At 45.2% G+C, this 20,342-nt stretch overlaps 1 protein-coding gene across 1 annotated transcript in view; it reads left to right on the forward strand.

Annotated features, from left to right (window-relative positions):
* The window catches only part of LRRC2 (leucine rich repeat containing 2), a 608,842-nt gene that overhangs the window by 565,516 nt on the left and 22,984 nt on the right, over nucleotides 1-20,342 (forward strand). Inside the window, exon 7 of the mRNA XM_073575526.1 lies at nucleotides 18,874-19,026. Coding sequence (XP_073431627.1) covers nucleotides 18,874-19,026 — 153 coding nt within the window. The remainder of the gene's footprint in view (nucleotides 1-18,873; nucleotides 19,027-20,342) is intronic.

Below are 20,342 nucleotides of genomic sequence, written 5' to 3' on the forward strand. Positions count from 1 at the left end.
GAAGTGATTGGCTGGCTTTGTGTGGCTTCACAGGGGCTATAAAAGGCAGTGACCGCCGACCGCTATCTTACTTCTGCCAGTCTTAGAACAGGGAGAGGTGCTGCTGCTGATGCTGAATAGGGAGAGTGTTAGGCAGGGGAAAAAAAAAGTAGCTTCTGCTGTTAGCGCTTTTCACTGCACAGTTAGTGTGCAGTGAAAGTGGAGGATTTTAGTTGTGTGCAGCAGCGCTGGTGGTGATTAGGCTGCCTTTTAAGGCTACCTGATAGATGCATTGGTGTGTGCACACTGCTGTTCAAACTGCTTTTTTCAAAGCACTCCAACTTTTATTATTTTGTTCTGCTCATTTACCGAGCGCTCATTTTTTCACACAACGTATAGCGGTGTACGCTCCTCACACAGTACCGTGTACCGTCTGGGATCTCGGACAAATACAAGCTATCTGTGTGTGACTCTGGAAAACCAAGCCGAGGCAATTTGCCAGTTTTCCAGACCTACACCGTATAGAGCTGTCCGGCTTTCCAAACAGTTTAGTATATGTGCTGTTTGAATACGGTCCAAACTATACAGAGACAGCATGTGTCACTCCGTATTAACATAGCCTGAGATGTACAATCTTCCATGCAGACACCGTATAGCGGTGTACACTCCTCACACAGTACCGTGTACTGGTTGGGATCACGGACAAATACAAGCTATCTGTGTGTGACTCTGGAAAAACAAGCCGAGGCGATTTGCCAGTTTTCCAGACCTACACTGTATAGAACTGTCGGCTTTGCAAACAGTTTAGTATATGTGCTGTTTGATTACGGTCCAAACTATACAGAGACAGCGGGTGTGTGTGACACTCTTTAAATACATATATGGAGATTGTTAGTTACACAAAAATGTATCCAGCTGTACACTTCTGATACAGTACCGTATATCTGCTTGTTGTATTATGGTCAAAAAGATACTGAGAGAGTGTCTGTGACTAACAAAAAATATACGAAGATTTAATTTTTTTAATACACCTTACACAGCTGGACGCTTCTCATACAGTACCATCTCTCTGCTGGTATTTTTGGTACATTTTCCCAAACATGAGGAAGCATGGTGGAAGAGGCCGCGGACGTGGGCAGGGGGGCACGGCTGGTACTGATGGTGGTGGTGCATCTGCTGGTTCTGGCAAAAGCACAATAGCAGCAAAGGCAGGAGGTGTTGAGCCTGCATCATCGTCTGGCCCAAGAAGGCCTGTAAGGTTCCCTTTTCTTGGAGTAGGAAAACCGCTTATAAAGCCGGAGCGTCAGGAACAGGTTTTGGTGTACATTGCCGAAACAGCCACCAGCTCTATTGCCTCCTCTTCTGAACGTTCCAAACCTGCAAGTACGGAGTCGTCAGTGCAGGGTTCTGGTCAGAAAAAACACCTTTCCTTGTGTCCTTCACCCCCACCAAAATTGAAGGATGCGGCAGCCCACACTTCAGATTACTCTATGGAGCTCTTTTCACATACTATGCCTGGGTCATCCAGTCAAATCCTGAATTCCCCAGTCAAAGATGAATCTGACATGGAGTGCACTGATGCACACTGATGCACAGCCACTGCTAGATGATTCTGCTGGTACATTGACCCAGAGCACTACATTGCCCCCACACTCTAATGAGCCAGAATCTGACCCTGACGAAACTCAGGTGCCCCTTCCCGCATACTATACCACCTTACACGGTGACACAGAGGAAGGCAAAGAGGAAGGTGTAGATGACTTTGAAGAGGAGGTGATGGAAGACCCAGTTCTTGACCCGGATTGGCATCCATTGGGGGAGGAGGGTGGCGCTGGCAATAGTTCAGATAAGGAGAAAGATCCGCAGCAGGCATTGACATCGCAGGAGCAGTTATCTGGCAGGCCCGTAGCTGTCCAAAAATGTGTACCAAAAAATAAAAGAGTTGCAGGACAGCTTGGCCAGACGGTCAAGTTAGCAGAGCATGCAAGGCCAGAAAATGTCTACCATAGTAGGAAGAGTGCAGTGTGGCACTTATTTGTCCAAAATCCTACTGATGAGGCAAAGGTTACCTGTAAGAAGTGCGGAAGGACCTTTAGCCGAGGTAAACAACTCAGAAATTTGAATACCAGTTGCATGCTTAGACATTTAACCAACATGCACTTGCAAGCTTGGACTGACTACAAAACGTCAGGTAGCACATGTGCACCTGCTCTGACTAAAGGTATCCAGCAACGCTCCACCACCAGCACAAAATGTTGAGGTGTCGTCGCAAGGCCAAAGCACTCAGGGAATCACAATGGTTTTGCAACACAACACTGAATCTAGGCCATCAATACCAATAACATCACCAACCCCCTCTCACTCCGTCCGGTCCACCACTAGTTCCCCCATATGCAGCTCTCCAATACAGCTCACCCTACCCAGACACTCTGAGTAGGACAAGAAAGTACTCAGCCTCTCATCCACGTACACTGTGTTTGAATGCCTACATTGCCAAACTAATCTCGTTAGAGGTGATGCCCTACCATTTGGTTGAAAGCAAAGCTTTCCACGAGCTCATGGCCTACGCTGTCCCACGCTATGACCTACCCAGTCGGCACTTCTTTTCTCGAAAAGCCATTCCAGCCCTCCACCTGCATGTGAAAGACCGCATTGTTCATGCCCTCAAGCAATCAGTGAGTGGAAAGGTGCACCTCCCAACAGATGCATGGTCAAGTAGGCATGGCCAGAGTTGTTACATGTCCATCACTGCGCATTGGGTTAATGTGGTAGATGCAGGCTCCACAGGGCACAGCGGCGGTGGAACAGTGCTGCCTAGCCCACGGTATAGAAAACAGTTGCCTGTAGGCTCTCGAGCCTCCTCCTCCTCTATAAGCGAAAGCTCGTCCACAGAGCGCAGTCGCACGAGCACTCCATCCGCAGCTGGCAGTGTTGCAAACTAGGTATCCCACTATCAAACAGGTAGTGGTAAGCATCAGCAGGCTGTGTTAAAGATGATATGTTTGGGCGACAACAGACACACCGTGGAGGTACTGGCCGACTACTTGCAGCAACAAACTGAGTCATGGCTGGGCAGTCTACATCTTGAGCCAGGCAAGGTAGTCAGTGATAACGGCCGTAATTTTGTGGCAGCCATAGGCCTTGCAAAACTCACACACATACCTTGCCTGGCTCACACTTTGAACCTGGTGGTGCAGTGCTTCCTTAATAATTATCCGGAGTTAACATCCCTGCTCCATAAGGTGCGAAGACTGTGCTCGCACATCCGTCACTCGCCCGTACACTCCAGTCGTATGCAGAAGCTGCAGCGATTGCTCTGCCTCCCCAAGCACCTCCTAATTATAGACATTGCAACAAGGTGGAACTCCATCCTGCACATGGTTGAGAGGCTGTGCGAACAGAGGCACGCTGTCATGCATTTGTGGGAGGATACACGGGCAGGCAGTTTGATGGCAGACATGGAATTGTTGGGTGTGCAGTGGTCAAAGCTGAAAGACCTCTTTAAAGTCCTTCAGTGTTTTGAGGAATGCATACGGCTGGTAAGCACTGATGATGCCATCATTAGCTTGACCATCCCACTTATGCATCTGCTCATGCAAAGTTTGATGCACATTAAGGAACAGGCGTCTGCAGCAGAGGAGGAACAGGAGGAGGGGGAGGGAAGCCTTGCTGACAGTCAGCCATTGTCTGGTCAGGGAACTGTCCTGGATGAGGTGGAGGAAGAAGAGGAAGAGGAGGAGGAGGAGGAGGAGGGGGATGATTATTTTGGGCAGGAGGATGCTTCTCAGGGGGCAAGAGAAAATGTTGGTGTTCCAAGGTCAGGTACAGGGTTTGTGCGTGACTATAGGGATGTGGATTTGCCAGAAAGTGCTCCTCCACCCAGCAGTGGCAGTGCATTATTGACACCTGGAACATTGGCCCACATGTGCGATTATGCCTTGCGGATCCTAAAAAGGGACCCCCGCATTGCCAAAATGATGAAGGATGACGACTACTAGCTGGCCAGCATCCTCGATCCACGCTACAAAGGCAAATTACACAACATCATGCCACAGGAGAACCTAGAGATAATATTGGCTAACAAACAAGCAACTCTTGTAAACCGTTTGTTTGAGACTTTCCCAGCACACAGCAGCGGTGCTGTTTCTCCCACGAGCCGTAGTGGGCACAATGGGAGAGGTGTTCGTGGTGCACACAGCCGAAGTGGCGTTGGAGACAGGGGTTTCATGACAATGTTGTGGACTGATTTCGCAAGTATCACTCACACGACAGCTAATACTGCATCGATTCAAAGTGACAGGAGACAACAGTTGTCAACTATGGTTATAAACTACTTATCCTCCCATATCGATGTTCTCCCTCACAGGTCATTCCTCTTTGACTATTGGGCCTCTAAACTGGACACGTGGCCTGAATTGGCACAATATGCCTTAGAGGAGCTTGCTTGCCCTGCTGCTAGTGTGTTATCTGAAAGAGTTCAGTGCTGCTGGATCAATCCTGACAGAAAAAAGGACCCGTCTGTCGACCCAAAATGTTGATGATCTAACCTTCATTAAAATGAACCATGCATGGGTTTCCAAAGATTTAGTCCCACCTCCCCTGATGACACCTAGGTTGCCAGAAAACTGCCTCGCTTTTGTTCTCCTCTTCCTCTGACTTGCCCAATTCTGCCATTTACAGCTGCTGAATGTCCAGCCTACACATCAACATATGCCATTTTTTTAAACCTCCCTAACTGGGCTGCCCACCCCCCCAAGGGCTGGGGTCAACACCTGGCGCACACAGGCAAGTGATGTTGCTCTGAACAGGTGGATGGGCCCACTGATGGCCGACTGCACTGGAACAGGGCCCCTCATAGTACAACTCAGTGTCTCTGACAGTGGGGGGCCCCACTCACCGTCAGACACACCAGCGTACTATGAGGAGCCCTGTGCCAGTACCATCACCTACGAGTGTGCCCCCCTTGCTTGGTCATGGCCACAGCACTTGCAAATTGCAATACTTACCTCTCTGTGCTCCACCGCTGTGTAGTCTGGGCAGTTAAATTCTTCACAGGGAAGGCCAATAGAAATTTGGTGTATTGATCGATGATGGTTAAGATGTAGCTATGGCCTGTCCTGCTGGCCTCTACCTTCAGATAATCATTGGCTACCATTTGTAATGGACATCAACTCACAATTGGATGCAGTGGTGCTTTATGATCACAGACGCGTGACATTCCTGCGACTATTTTCCAATGTCTCCTCTCATGCCAATCTAATAGAATCGCCTACGGCCTGTTGTTTCTGTCTTTTGCCCTCCAAAATGCCCAGACACATCATGATATGCAGTGAGGACCATGTGTACATCTCTCCCTGTGACCACAATTTGATGGAGATCAACTCACAATTGGATGCAGTGGTGCTTTATGATCACAGACGCGTGACATTCCTGCGACTATTTTCCAATGTCTCCTCTCATGCCAATCTAATAGAATCGCCTACGGCCTGTTGTTTCTGTCTTTTGCCCTCCAAAATGCCCAGACACATCATGATATGCAGTGAGGACCATGTGTACATCTCTCCCTGTGACCACAATTTGATGGAGACGAGTAACAGTGATGTGATCCACGCTACTGCGATAAAGCTATCCTTTCTTCACAAAGAAGCGTTTCACTGTCTCCACAGACACAGTAATTGAGGGTCTGCATTGCCTCTGCAACATCTACCGTGAGGTTTTCCCACGATGAGTAATTCCCAAATTTCTGCAAACAATCGACTTTCCGTCTGTACTTTTATCCATGTGGTTTGCAGTAGCGGAGAGTCTGGACTGGCTTACTGAAATTGAAAAATATACGAAGATTTAAAAGTACCACAACACTGTATACTGGTGTACGCCTCGAATACCTTTCCCTTTTTCTACTTTTTAAATTATGGTGTAATATATACTGAGCCTGTGAGTGTCTGTGTCTGACTCCCGAAGTGTAGACGAAATTTACAATTAGCCCTAGACTGGATACACCTGGTATGTGCTGATACAGTACCTTTGTTCAAAATGTTTTAGTAAGGTATCCTCCATAGTGAGTGAGCGTGTGTGGTTTCCGCCTTCTATATAGTCGGTGAATCGGAGATACCAATTTTTACTCTATACTCGATACAGCTTGTTTCTTGTTATACCTTTGGTCGACATTTAGTGTTACGGTTACATCCATACTAAGTAAGCATCTGAGAGTGACTACGGGACTATGTATACGGAGATTTTAATTGTACCCTATATTATATGTACTTGCTATCTTGTCATCCAGTACCTTTTTAACAACATTTTTTATTATGGTCAAGCCCTGACTCAGTGAGCGTGTGAGGGTGACTCCGGAAATATATACGGAGATTTCAAATTTGGCCAGCACTGATTACAGCAGTACGCTTCTGATACGGTAACCTTTTTTGCTATTTATTTTCAGATGTAATCCATAATGAGCCTGTGAACGTCTGTGTGTTACTCCAAAAATATATTTGGAGATTTAAGACTACCCCAACACTGTATACAGCTGTACGCTTGTGTTACATTACCCATTTACAGCTTTTCATATTCTTGTGTAATCCATACTGGGCTTGAGAGCATTTGTGTCTGCCTCCTGAAATATATATGCTATACTATACTATATATACCTTGTATCTGGTGATACTGAACCCTTTTTCAACATGTTATTTTATTGGGTAATCCATACTGAGCCTGTGAGCGTCTGTGTACGACTCATGAAATATACACGAAGATTTCCTGTTATCCCTAGACTGTATAGAGCTGTACGCTTCTGATACAGTACCATATGTCTGCTGGTATTTTGGGTCCATTTTAAAAAACACGAGGAAGTATGGTGGAAGACATGCGGACGTGGGCATGGGGGGCCACCTGTTAGTGATGGTGGTGGTGATGCATCTGCTGGTAGTGCCAAAAACACAATAGCAGCTAGGGCAGGAGGTGTTGAGCCTGCGTCATGGTGTAGCTCCAGAAGGCATGTAAGGCTCCCTTTTATGGGAATAGGTAGACTGCTTTTAAAGCCGGAGCATCAGGAACTGGTGTTGGCTTACATGGGTGAAACAGCATCCAGCTCTATCGCCTACTGTTCTGAAGTTTAAAAAAAGCAAGCACTGAGTCGTCAGTGCAGGATTCTGGTCAGGAGAAACCCCTTTCCTTGTGTCCTTCACCCACATCAAAAGTGAAGGATGCGGCAGCACACACTTAAGATAACTCCATGGAGCTCTTTTCACATACCATGCCTCGGTTCATTAAAAATGGGGCCCATCATATACTGGAGCATTCCAGATGCAGGACATCAAACACTGGAGCAGCATTTACATGGCCCATTATACACTGGAGAATTAGAAATGGAGCCCATTATATATGGAGCATTATTAGGGCCCATCATACACTGGAGCATCATCCATGAGGCCTATCATATACTGGAGCATTCCAAATGGGGGATATCAGACACTGGAGCAGCATTTACAGGGCCAATTATGCACTGTAGAATTACAAATGGAGCCCACTATATATGGAGCATTAATAGGGCCCATCATACACTGGAGCATCATCCATAGGGACCAACATATACTGTGGCATTATGTGGAGCTCATCATATACTGTATGGAACATTATATGTGACCAATTATTCTGTATGTAGAAATATATGGGGCTCATTATGATGTATGGCACACAATGTGTTGGCCATAATACTGTATGGAGTAATATACTGTCCTTTTTTGAGCTATTGTAGAATTTAAAATAGATCAGTCATATCTTGTCATGTAAGCAGTGAAGTATTTGTCATTGTACTATACCTATATTTCTGTGTCGTATCGGAGCATCATGAGTTGTGGTATGTGTTAAAGGGGCGCACTGACACTCTTTGGCCCAGGGCACACGAAAACCTGGAGCCAGCCCTACCCCCACACATCTTTAGCCAAATAACCCCCAGTTTTCAATGCGTAACTATTATCATGAAGTAAATTAAGGTTGACAAGCTTCAGTAATAAGAATTGTCATTTGGCATTGAAATGGGCACTGTAGGTGTGTTTACTGTCCTCGAATCCCTGCCGACTTTGCTTCCCCATTGACTTGCATTGGGTTTCGTGTTTCAGTCGGACCTCCGACTTTTCCCTATAGTTGGCCAATTTCATTCGACCTGACTTTTGCGAAAGTCAGGTTTCATGAAACCCGACTCGACCCTAAAAAAGGCAAAGTCGCTCATCTCTACTCGTAACAGGTCCAGACGATAAAGGTGATCCATCCACAGTTTCCATATAGAATGGCATGGACTTAGTTCTACTTGCAATGTTATTATCAAGTGTGAAATATAAGTCCATGAAATTCCCTCCTGCTCCAGAATCTAATATAGCAGAGCATTGCATTTTTTGGCTCCCAAATATGACCTGTATGGAAACGACATAATGTGAAGATGGCGATTGCTCTTTGCCCTTATCCTGCATTACAGATGTGATGGTATGCATAACCGGATGTAGCCATTCAGAAAGGTCTAACTTGATTGCAGGTTTGACATTTGTGAACGCTATAGTCCTTTTATTAGGGCAATTATTGGAAAGTGTCCAGAGCCCCCACAATAAAGGTATACATTTTCTGTATTTCACCTCTCTTCTCTACTGCAGAGAGAGGTTCTCGGTTGACATCAATTTGCATAGGTTCAGGCACTCTTTCCATTTTCTGTTGGCTTTTTAATCGAGACTGAATAAAGGATTGTTTCCAAATACTGGCAGTCTTTCATTTCTTCGTTAAGTGAGTCTCTGATCAATTCGGATGCACAATTGAATAAATTCTTCTAAATTATTAAGGGGTCTCGAAGCTTGCAAGTTCATCTTTTATTAGCTCTAATAATCTTCTGCGAAATTGTCTCCTCTGAGCAGCTAAATTCCATGGGGTGTCTGCCACCCAGCGGCCGAATTCGGAGGTTTATTCACAGAGCACCGCCCTTGCAATATGTTATGCAATTTGTTTTCAGCTGTAGCACAATAATTTGGGTCATCAAATACTTGATCCATAAGTGATGGAGGAAACTAAGTAATTAGGGAGGTCAGAATTATTTTCTACATAAGGTGACGCCCATGCAAGAGTCTCATTAGTCAGGAGATTATTGATTAAAAAAAACTTTTTCCTGTCACTGGTAAAAGAAGGTTGCATCTAAAAATGGATATGGGATTGATTAATGAATCCACGGTAGTGATAAAGATCCCCACTGAACTTTGCGGGCAGCGGCATGTGTTGCTTTGATTCTGGGCTGGAGTTGCACAAAGCTAGAAAGTTGCTTCTGTAACTCAATAATTTCTTTTTGCTGACCCAACATCTGAGTTTTTCTTGGTATATGGCACCAAAATTCTGTTCAGTAACTTGCTGCGTCAGGGTGGTTGCAACAGACTCCATTTTGTGAGCATGATTATTCTGTTATGGATTGACCTGGGTTGGAGTAGTGGTATTGTAACCAATAGCGGCAGCACTGCCAGGTAGCATAGTGTGGAATAGCCAAGGGGTTGATACACAGGAGCAGCAATGTAGTTAAAGGATCAGCAGGAAGCATAGGAATATCCCCGGGGGTCGGTACAAATGAGCAGCAATGTAGTTATAGGATCAACAGGAAGTGTAGTCAGGAATAGCCAGTGGGTCGGTGTACAGCAGTATAATCTTGGAATGAAGGAGAAGGTGAAAGGAAGCTTCACTAAAGGCTAGTAGCTCAATAATATCGCAAGGAAGGAAGTGCAATGCCAGGTTTAAGTATGGTATTCAATCAGGGTGGAGACAATCAAAACATCACAGGTGCTAGTATCTGGGTTAGCAAGGAATTGTCCAGTGTCACCTGCCCCGTCCTGTGTGGCACAGCCAGCAGGCCGGTAACTAGTACAACAGGACACGGCACGTGTAATTGTCCAGTGTGACGCAGCCCGCAGGCCGGTAACTAATACAACAAGACACAGGGGATAGGGAAACATTTACAACGGTGGGCCCTGCGATAAGGAACGGGGGACGTGGAGACCTCCTGCACTCCCCTGAGTCAGTGTCCCTAGCACTCCTGACGTTCCTTATACAGGCTCCTCACCTGTCGCCGATCAGGATACCTGTCACCCTAGCACACCCTACACCTATTCCTTACTAGGGAGCTGGGTGGTGCAGGCACTGGCCCCACCGCTGTACTAACACCAACATGAGGAAAAGTGACAAACAGGGAAACACTTAGCTTTGCTCTGATGCACTTGCTCCAGGCAACAGAGTCCAACACCTTAGTGCATCTTCCTCCCACCATGTCCAACACCTGGGTGCAGCTGACCAGCAACGGCGTCCAGCACCCGAGTGCCACCTTGGAGCAACAGAGTCCAGCACCTGAGTGCAGCTGTCCAGCAATGGCATCCAGCACCCGAATGCCGCTTTGGAGCAACAGAGTCAAGCACCTGAGTGCAGCTGTCCAGCAACGGAGTCCAGCATCTGAGTTCAGCTTCCAGCAAAAGAGTCCAGCAACTGAGTGCAGCTCTACACCATAACTGCCACTCCACCATGCTATACATAAACTCCTTGCTGACACCATAGCTGCCACTCCAGGACTCTGACTGAGCTGTCCTGTACTCTCCTCAGCTCCTTCCTTCACCCAGCATGGTTGGAAAAGCCCAACAATATCACCAATGTGAGTCAGAACAACTGACACATCTTTATTGAGTAAACACACCTGTTAATGATTCCCGTGCAATTACACTAACCACCACCGGGGGAAAACTATGTCTAAAAACACCCGTGCAATGACCATACTGGCCACCGGGGCAAAACTGTCTCTAAAAACACCAGTGCAATGAGCATACTGGCTACCGGGGGCAAAACTATCTCTAAGCACAAAGCTTAGAGAGAGGGAAAAAAAAAGGTTACCAGTGCTCTTATCTGACATGATCCCGCATGGATCATGACATCCAGGGGGAAGAGCTGCCTCCTGTTGCACAGCTGCTGGGTTCAAGACCTGACACTTGCACTTCAGTGGTACCACTTTACTATTCACCACAAGAAGGGACATGAACACAATAATGTCGATGGGTTATCTCGGCAAGGGGAGGTTACGGACAGGTGCACAGGGGGAGCACCGAAAAGTGCTTCCCCCTAGCACTCTCTAAAGGGGGAGGTGTGAAGAATATGTGGGATATAATTTCATGCCAATCAACTGTTTTATATCCGTGTAAAGCTGAGACTGGGCACCTGGCTTAGCAGGTTGCTTCAAATGAAAAAGTTCACACCTTCAGCAGCCTAGTTGGTACCAAGGCCTTCCATGCATGATAAAGCCCTGCTGGAAGCCCAAGCTGCTTATCTGCTTGAAAGAATTCACCCAGACATACAGGAACAGTAATTTTATAAGTAGCTATGGGGTTATCATACATCCTAGCCATAAACCATTTTTGAGATCTCGGGAATGGACCGAATGCCCGTCGGGGTCCTGATCAGTTCTAGCACCCCAGGTTGAGGAGAAACTAAGAACAGCTAGTAACGGCTAGTTAGCAAGTCATGTTTGGTCTCCAAGGGTAACAAAGGCCTGACACCAAAACTGCCTCCCTATGACCTCCTATAGAGAACTTATGATCCATCATAGGTTTTGGCATTTCAGTTACCAGATCTAGATTGAGGGAAACTAGGACTATCCCGGGGACGGGAAATGGAGTGACCGATCAAGAAGTTAAGTACTTGTGCAAGACTGTGGCCCATTGTCCACTTCTACAGGAAGGTCATGTGTTATGAATGAGTCACCGTAGGAGGCAAAAACAGAAATACTAGCTAAGTCCAGAAAACCAGAGAAGTTGGCAGCTATCGGATTGCAGACCCCTGAACCTAACAGCAACAACTAGCAGTAGCCGTGGGGGGTTCCTACGGTGCCCTAGACCCCTCGATCACAGCCAGAGAACTACATCACCTAAAGACAGAAAGGGAAATCTAAACTGCCCCAGAGAGGACCCCAAAGCAATAGGCAGCCCCCAACATATAATGACGGTAAAGCAAGATGAAAAAACACTCACACAGATAGAAAGATAGGCTGAGCAAATGATGGGGCCCAAGCTAACTAATTAGGACAGAATAGAAAAGCTGCTGTCTGCAATCCGCCAAAACCCTCTCAAAAACAAGAGCCAACAGACTGATAGGGAAAAAAGCCCTGAAGACGCTAGGCTTCAAAAGACTATATCAGTACTCAGGTATTATCTGAAGACAGAGCAAAAAGGAATTCAGCTCACCCAGCAGGGAAAGGCAGAAATCCAGAGAAACAAGGCAAAACAAAACCAAAACACAAATGCAAAAAGTAGAGCAGAAAACTTAGCTTTTGAGGAGCAGGAATCAGACTGGTCTCCAAGAATCCCTCAGAGTAATCACCCGCAAGGCAGAAGGGCGTCGGCTGCCTTATATCCAGTCAGCAATCCCAGTCACCCAGTCATCATCATTCTGCTCAGGTGCTTTGTAATCAGCCTCACTACCTTCCTTCACCAGAAGAGGGAGTTCATCAGACCTCAATGGTGAAGGGGAAAATGAACTCACAACAGTACCTCCTCATTGAGGAGGGGTCACCGAACCCACCAGGGCGATCAGGGTGAGCCCGATGAAAGGCACGCACCAATCTTTTGGCATGAATATCAGAGGCAGAGACCCAGGAATTATCCTCCTGACCATAACCCTTCCACTTAACCAAATACTGGAGTCTCCGTCTAGCCAGACGGGAATCCAGTATCTTCTCTACCTCATATTCCATGTTACCTTCAACTAATACAGGGTCCAGAGGTGCCACCCCAGGAACAACTGGTTCAACAAACCTCTTCAACAAGGACTTATGAAACACATTATGAATTTTAAATGTGACAGGAAGAGCCAAACGAAAAGAGACCGGATTAATAATCTCCTAAATCTTGTAAGGTCCAATAAATCTAGGCTTAAACTTAGGAGAAGCCACCTTCATAGCGATATTTTTTGATGATAACCAAACTATATCACCAACCTTAAACTGGGGACCAATGGTCCTATGTCGGTTGGAAAACCGCTGGGCCTTTTCCTGGGAGAGAGATAACTTATCCACCACTTGGTCCCAGATCTGGTGCATTCTCTCCACCACAGTGTCAACACCTGGGCAGGCAGACGGCTCCACCTGCCCTGAAGAAAATCGAGGATGAAACCAAAAGTTACAAAAAAAAGGTGACATCAAAGTGGCAGAACTAGCTCTATTATTTAAAGCAAATTCGGCCAAGGGCAAAAATGAAACTCAATCATCCTGATCGGCGGAAATAAAACATCTCAAATACGACTCCAAGGTCTGGTTTGTTCTCTCAATCTGCCCATTGGTCTGAGGGTGAAAAGCAGAGGAGAAGGACAACTGAATTCCCAGCTTGGAACAGAAAGTCCTCCAAAATCTAGACACAAATTGAACTCCTCTGTCAGATACAATGTTCTCAGGAATCCCGTGCAAGCGAACCACCTGTTGCAAAAACAGGGGCACCAACTCAGAGGAAGATAGCAACTTAGGGAGTGGTACAAGATGAACCATCTTAGAGAACCTATCACAAATCACCCAAATAACAGTCATTCTCTGAGAAACAGGCATATCAGAGATGAAATCCATTGAAATATGGGTCCATGGCCTCCTGGGGACCGGCAAAGGCATCAACAACCCACTAGAGTGAGAACAAGGTTTAGACCGGGAACAAGTCCCACAGGACTGCACAAAATTCCTGACATCACGAGACAAGGCGGGCCACCAAAAAGACCGACTCACCAGATCTCTAGTACCAAAAATACCTGGATGACCAGCTAATGCAGATCAATGAACTTCAGACATCACTCTCTTCTTCCACTGGTCAGGAACATACAACTTTCCACTGGGACAACGCTCAGGTTTGTCCTCCTGGAACTCTTCCAGAGCACGTCTCAAATCAGGCGAGATGGCAGAAAGAACTACCCCTTCGCCTAAGATGGTAGCAGGTTTGGTCACCACAGGAGAATCAGCAAAGAAGCTCCTAGAGAGGGCATCTGCCTTGACATTCTTAGTGCCAGGAAGAAAAGAGACCACAAAATCAAAACGTGTGAAAAACAAGGCCCACCTAGCCTGTCTAGGGTTCAAGCGTTTGGCCGACTCCAGGTAAATCAAATTCTTGTGGTCAGTGAGGACCACGACTTGGTGTTTAGCTCCCTCCAACCAATGTCTCCACTCCTCAAATGCCCATTTCATGGCTAACAGTTCCCGATTCCCCACATCATAGTTACGTTCAGATGGAGAGAACTTTCGGGAAAAGAAAGCACAGGGATTCATTTTAGATGTTACAGGATCCTTTTGGGACAAAACAGCTCCTGCACCAATCTCAGAAGCGTCCACCTCTACCTGGAGCGGGAGTGAGACATCAGTTTGCCACAAAACCGGGGCAGAAGTGAATCTTCGCTTCAGCTCCTGAAAGGAAGAAACAGCCTCCGGAGACCAATTCAAAACATCAGCACCCTTTTTAGTCAGATGAGTCAATGGCTTGGCAATACTAGAAAATTTTGCTATAAATTTCCGATAAAAATTAACAAAACCCAAAAACTTCTGGAGGGCCTTCAAAGAAGTGGATTGAACCCAATCATAAATGGCCTGTACCTTGGCCGGGTCCATTTCAATAGTTGACGGAGACAAAATAAATCCCAAAAATGAAATCCTCTGTACCCCAAAAAGGCATTTCGATCCTTTGACATACAGGGAATTCTCCCTCAAGATCCGGAACACAGTCCGAACATGTTCCACATGAGAATCCCAATCCTTGGAGAAGATCAAAATATCATCCAGATAGATAATCAAAAATTTATCCACAAAGTCTCGGAAAATGTCGTTCATGAAGCACTGGAAGACAGAAGGGGCATTAGTGAGCCCAAAAGGCATCACCAGGTACTCAAAATGTCCCTCTGAAGTATTAAACGCCGTCTTCCATTCATCCCCATGCTTAATGCGGATAAGATTATTCGCTCCCCTGAGGTCAAGCTTGGTAAACCAGCAAGCACCTTTAACTCTGGAGAATAGATCCGAAATCAGGGGTAACGGATACTGATATTTAATAGTATTTTGTTGAGGGCACGCTAATCAATACAAGGCCTTAATGAACCATCCTTTTTGGCCATGAAAAAAAAACCGGCACCTAAGGGTGAAGAGGATGGTCTAATATGACCCTTCTCCAACGCTTCCTTAATATAGGATCGCATAGCCTCGTTCTCGGGTACAGATAAATTGAAGAGCCGACCCTTAGGAAATTTACACCCCGGGCTCAGTTCAATTGCACAGTCATAACTCCTATGAGGAGGCAAAGACGCAGACTCATTCTCACTAAATACATCATAAAAGTCCGCCAAATAGTCAGGAACATCATGCGACTGAGGAGAGGTGGAAAAAACCGGAGCCTCACTAAGGGCACACCGACAACCCCAACTTACCACAGACACAGATTTCCAATCCAAAACTGGATTATGAATTTGCAATCAGGGAAACCCCAGAACAATGGTATCATGCAAACACCAAAAATCTGCAATTTTCTTGATGGTCTGGGGCGACCCGCATTACCACCTGGGTCCAAAACTGAGGTTTATTTTTCACCAAAGGAGTAGCATCAATCCCCCTCAAAGGGATAGGCGTCCGCAGAGGTGTCATCGGAAATCCACAACGTTTAGCAAAATCCAAGTCCATTAGATTCAGGGCTGCTCCCGAATCCACAAAAGCCTTGGTGGAAAATGTGGACAGGGAGCAGATCAGAGTAATTGCCAGAAGAAACTTAGGTTGAACACCACCCACAGAAAACGTGTGTGCAAAGCGTTTCTCTCGTTTAGGACAGACAGAAATAATATGCGAGGCATCTCCACAAAGAAAGCACAGCTTATTACGCCTTCTGAACTCCTGACGTTGCTCCCTGGACAAAACTCTATCACATTGCATAGGTTCAGACACTTGTTCAACAGGTGGCAACACCTCTCGTGCAGTCCTGCGTTCACGTAAACGCCGATCAACCTGAATGGCTAATGACATAGAATCGTCAAGACCAGAGGGAACAGGAAATCCCACCATAGTATCTTTTACGGCTTCTGACAAACCCTTCCGAAAGAGAGCTGCCAAGGCATTATCATTCCAGGTAGTAAGGACCGCCCACTTTCGGAATTTTTGACAGTACAATTCTGCAGAATCTCGACCCTGGCTCAATGCCAACAGGGTCTTTTCAGCCTGATCAATAGCATTAGGGTCATCATACAACAACCCCAAGGCTTGAAAAAATGCGTTCACATTAGTCAGAATAGGATCATCTGGTTTCAAAGAAAACGCCCAATCCTGGGGATCGCCATGCAGCAAAGAGATGACAATTTTAACCTGCTGCGCGGAGCTTCCTGACGAGTTAGGCTTCAAGGCAAAAAATAATTTACAATTATTTTTGAAATTCAAAAATTTAGACCAATCCCCAAAAAACACATCAGGAGTAGGGATCTTTGGTTCAGCAGCATGTGAATGAGCAAGGTAGGCGGAAATTCCCCGCACTTCCGCAGCGAGTTGCTCCACACGATCAGACAATTGCTTTATCTCCATTGAGAGAAAAAAAAATTCCCCCTACGGCCTCAGAGATATAGAGGAAAAAATATACACACTTTTTTTTTTTTTTTTTTTACAATTTTTTCCTGCTATTGAGTACCCTAGGATCTGCGTTATGGCGGGTGATTCTGTTATGAATGAGTCACCGTAGGAGGCAAAAACAGAAATACTAGCTAAGTCCAGAAAACCAGAGAAGTTGGCAGCTATCGGATTGCAGACCCCTGAACCTAACAACAACAACTAGCAGTAGCCGTGGGGGGTTCCTATGGTGCCCTAGACCCCTCGATCACAGCCGGAGAACTACATCGCCTAAAGACAGAAAGGGAAATCTAAACTGCCCCAGAGCAGACCCCAAAGCAATAGGCAGCACCCAACATATAATGATGGTGAAGCAAGATGAAAAAACACTCACACAGATAGAAAGATAGGCTGAGCAAATGATGGGGCCCAAGCTAACTAAATAGGACAGAATAGAAAAGCTGCTGTCTGCAATCCACCAAAACCGTCTCAAAAACAACAGACTGATAGGGAAAAAAGCCCTGAAGACGCTAGGCTTCAAAAGACTATATCAGTACTCAGGTATTATCTGAAGACAGAGCAAAAAGGAATTCAGCTCACCCAGCAGGGAAAGGCAGATATCCAGAGAAACAAGGCAAAACAAAACCAAAACACAAATGCAAAAAGTAGAGCAGAAAACTTAGCTTTTGAGGAGCAGGAATCAGACTGGTCTCCAAGAATCCCTCAGAGTAATCACCCGCAAGGCAGAAGGGCGTCGGCTGCCTTATATCCAGTCAGCAATCCCAGTCACCCAGTCATCATCATTCTGCTCAGGTGCTTTGTAATCAGCCTCACTACCTTCCTTCACCAGAAGAGGGAGTTCATCAGACCTCAATGGTGAAGGGGAAAATGAACTCACAACAGTCATGCCAGGTATTGTGTTGAAAAAATGGAAACAGCTGACACCCCACACCTCCCATGTGGCTGCCAGCACCAAGGCCGACCATCAAGTTGGTAAGTGGCTTGTGTATCATCTGCTTATACTTATTGTACTACCACCTGTATTTGCATATCTGACTACTGTATTTGCATATCCATGGTGTATATAGTGTTTTTCCTTTTATGTCCTTAAGATGATTAAATATCCAACTTAACCTTGGAATGCTCTTTTATCTCGATCCACAAATCCACACATTCATGTTCTTGGTTTAATGTCACATGCTACTGGGGCTTGTTTCTGGCCCGATATAATCCCGATAATGGACCAGAATTATATACTATGAGGAACTGGTTGCAGCCCTACCTATCTGACAAGGTTTTGTTTCACTAGTGCTAGTGAAAGGAGTCTCTCAGCCTGTCAGTGTTGTGAGCGAGTGTTGTGCCACATCAGCACTCCTGATGCCTCCCTGTGCCCATGTGGGCAGAGGGTGCCTGTGTAAAACTATGACAAGCTGACATTATGTATCCCCAGGGGGTGCAGAACATCTTGTTGGTGGATGTGGGGAGACTGTATAGCATGACGCCCCCCCTCCGACATATTAGTGATGTCAGGTGGGGCTGCAAGGTGCAGATCTTAACCAATATGTGCTGTAAATCTACTGTTTGGGGACACAGCATGACTCGGTAGTGGAGGGGCGCCAATTGAATTCTGGAGCTCAATTTCGGCTGTAATAGATTGTGGATACCATGTCCCATTTGAAGAGCCCCTGACATGTCAAAACAGCAGAAACCCCCACAAGTGACCCCATTCTGGAAACTACACCTCTTGAGAAATTTGTCTAGGGGTTATAGTGAGCATTTTTAAACTTCAGGCGATTCACCAAATTGTATAACATTAGGATGAGTAAATGTAAAATTACTATTTTTTTTCCACTAAAATGTTGCTTTGGTCCTAAGTTTTCAATTTTAGAAAGGAATAAAAGGAGAAAATGAACTATACAATTTGGTATGCAATTTCTCCTGAGGTTCAAAATGCCCTATATGTGGTCGAAATCTACTTTTGAGGTGCAGTTTAAAGCTCTAATTGGAAAAAGCGCCATATTGGAGTAAAGTTTTTTTGGAATGGCTTGATCGAACAATATCACATTGGCAGAGCACCTGAGGTGCCAGAACAGTGCAACCCCTCAATAAGCGACCCCATTTTGCAAATTTCACCACCAAATGAATTCATCTAGAGGTGCAGGGAGCATGTTGACACCACATGTGTCTCTCAGAATTTTATACCATTGAGTGGTGAAGAAAGAATAATTATACACCATTCATATGGTAAAAAACTTATTTATGTGGTTTTTTTTAGAATGATGTATTTTATTTTACAGATTGGAATATCTTGAAACCTTGTTGATGCAAAAGAACAATATTACCTACTTGCCGTTTGAGCTTACCAATCTCACCAATTTGAAATTATTGGTGGTTAGTGGTGACAACTTGGTTGAAATACCCTCTGCACTTGTAGAGAATCCCTCACTGAGGTAAGTTCTATAGATTTAATTGAAAAAGTAAGATATTGTCTTTTACATTATTATTACTTAATAAAATACAGTTGAAACTTGAATCTGGGATGATCCCACCCTCCTTCTCCCTATTATTATTATTATTTATTATTCTATTGTCATTTATTCCATGGTGCTTTACATGTGACAAGGGGTATACATAATAAAAAACAAGTACAATATTCTTGAACAAAATGAGCCCCCGACTGGAACAGGAGGAGAAAGGACCCTGCCCAAGAGGGCTTACAGTCTACAAGGGATCACCTCTTGAAGAAGTCTTGTGTTGACTTCGAAATGCGTTGAGGTTGTGAATAAACCTCCATTTCTTATCTATGAACCTGCCTAGTCTTCAATTTTATATAGCAGTGCAGAAAAATTTCCACGAATTTCCCAGTCTATTAACTACAAGGGATGGGTGAGGATACATTAGGCGAAGATAGAGGTGGTCATGCAGAAGTATGATGGAACAAGGGTTACTGCAGGTTGTATGCTTATCAGAAGAGGTAGCTCTTCAGGTTCCTTTTGAAGGTTTCCACGGTATGCGAGAGTCTGATATGTTGGGGTAGAGAGTTCCATAGCATGGGAGAAGCTTGGGAAAAATTTTGTATGCGATTGTGGGAAGAAGAGATGAAAGGGGAGTAGATTAGGAGATCTTGTGAGGATAGGAGGTTGCGTGCAGGTCAGTACCAGGAAACTAGGTCACATATATATGGAGAAGACTGGTAGTGAATGGCTTTGTATGCCATGGTTAGGGTTTTGAACTGGAGACTATGGGCAATAGGGAGCCAGAGAAGGTATTAACAGAGCAGTGAGGGTGGGTAATAGTGGGGGAACAGGTGAATTAGTTGGGCAGCAGAGTTTAGGATATAATGGATAGGTCTCTGTCAAATAATATTCTTCTGAACCATCCAGGGAAGAGAGAATAGAAGAGAAATTGCACTTAAAAATTTTGAGTGTAAATTCTCTTTAGAATAAATGAGAATCTATGTATCAAAATGATAAAGAAATGTTTATTTAATATCCTGGCAAGTGCATACATTTTCCCATAAATGTAACCATTCCATAATTAACACATGTTGACAGATGTGGCCATCAAGAATATGTATGATAAATTTTAAGCACTGCATATCTTAGCTGTTACAGATAACTGAAGGAAATAAAACTGCTGAAACATGTTGTGGGTTGTGAGTATGGTAAAGTACCCCAACTCACAGCTTGTCTGTGTGCACATTGCATATGAATATTTGCAAATTCGTACTTATGCATAAATTCATTGCCATATTAATTGCAGTCAT

Source organism: Dendrobates tinctorius, unplaced genomic scaffold (assembly GCF_039654945.1).
Source record: "Dendrobates tinctorius isolate UK_male_01 unplaced genomic scaffold, ASM3965494v1 ptg000044l, whole genome shotgun sequence".
In the NCBI taxonomy this organism is placed as follows: Eukaryota; Metazoa; Chordata; class Amphibia; order Anura; family Dendrobatidae; genus Dendrobates; species Dendrobates tinctorius.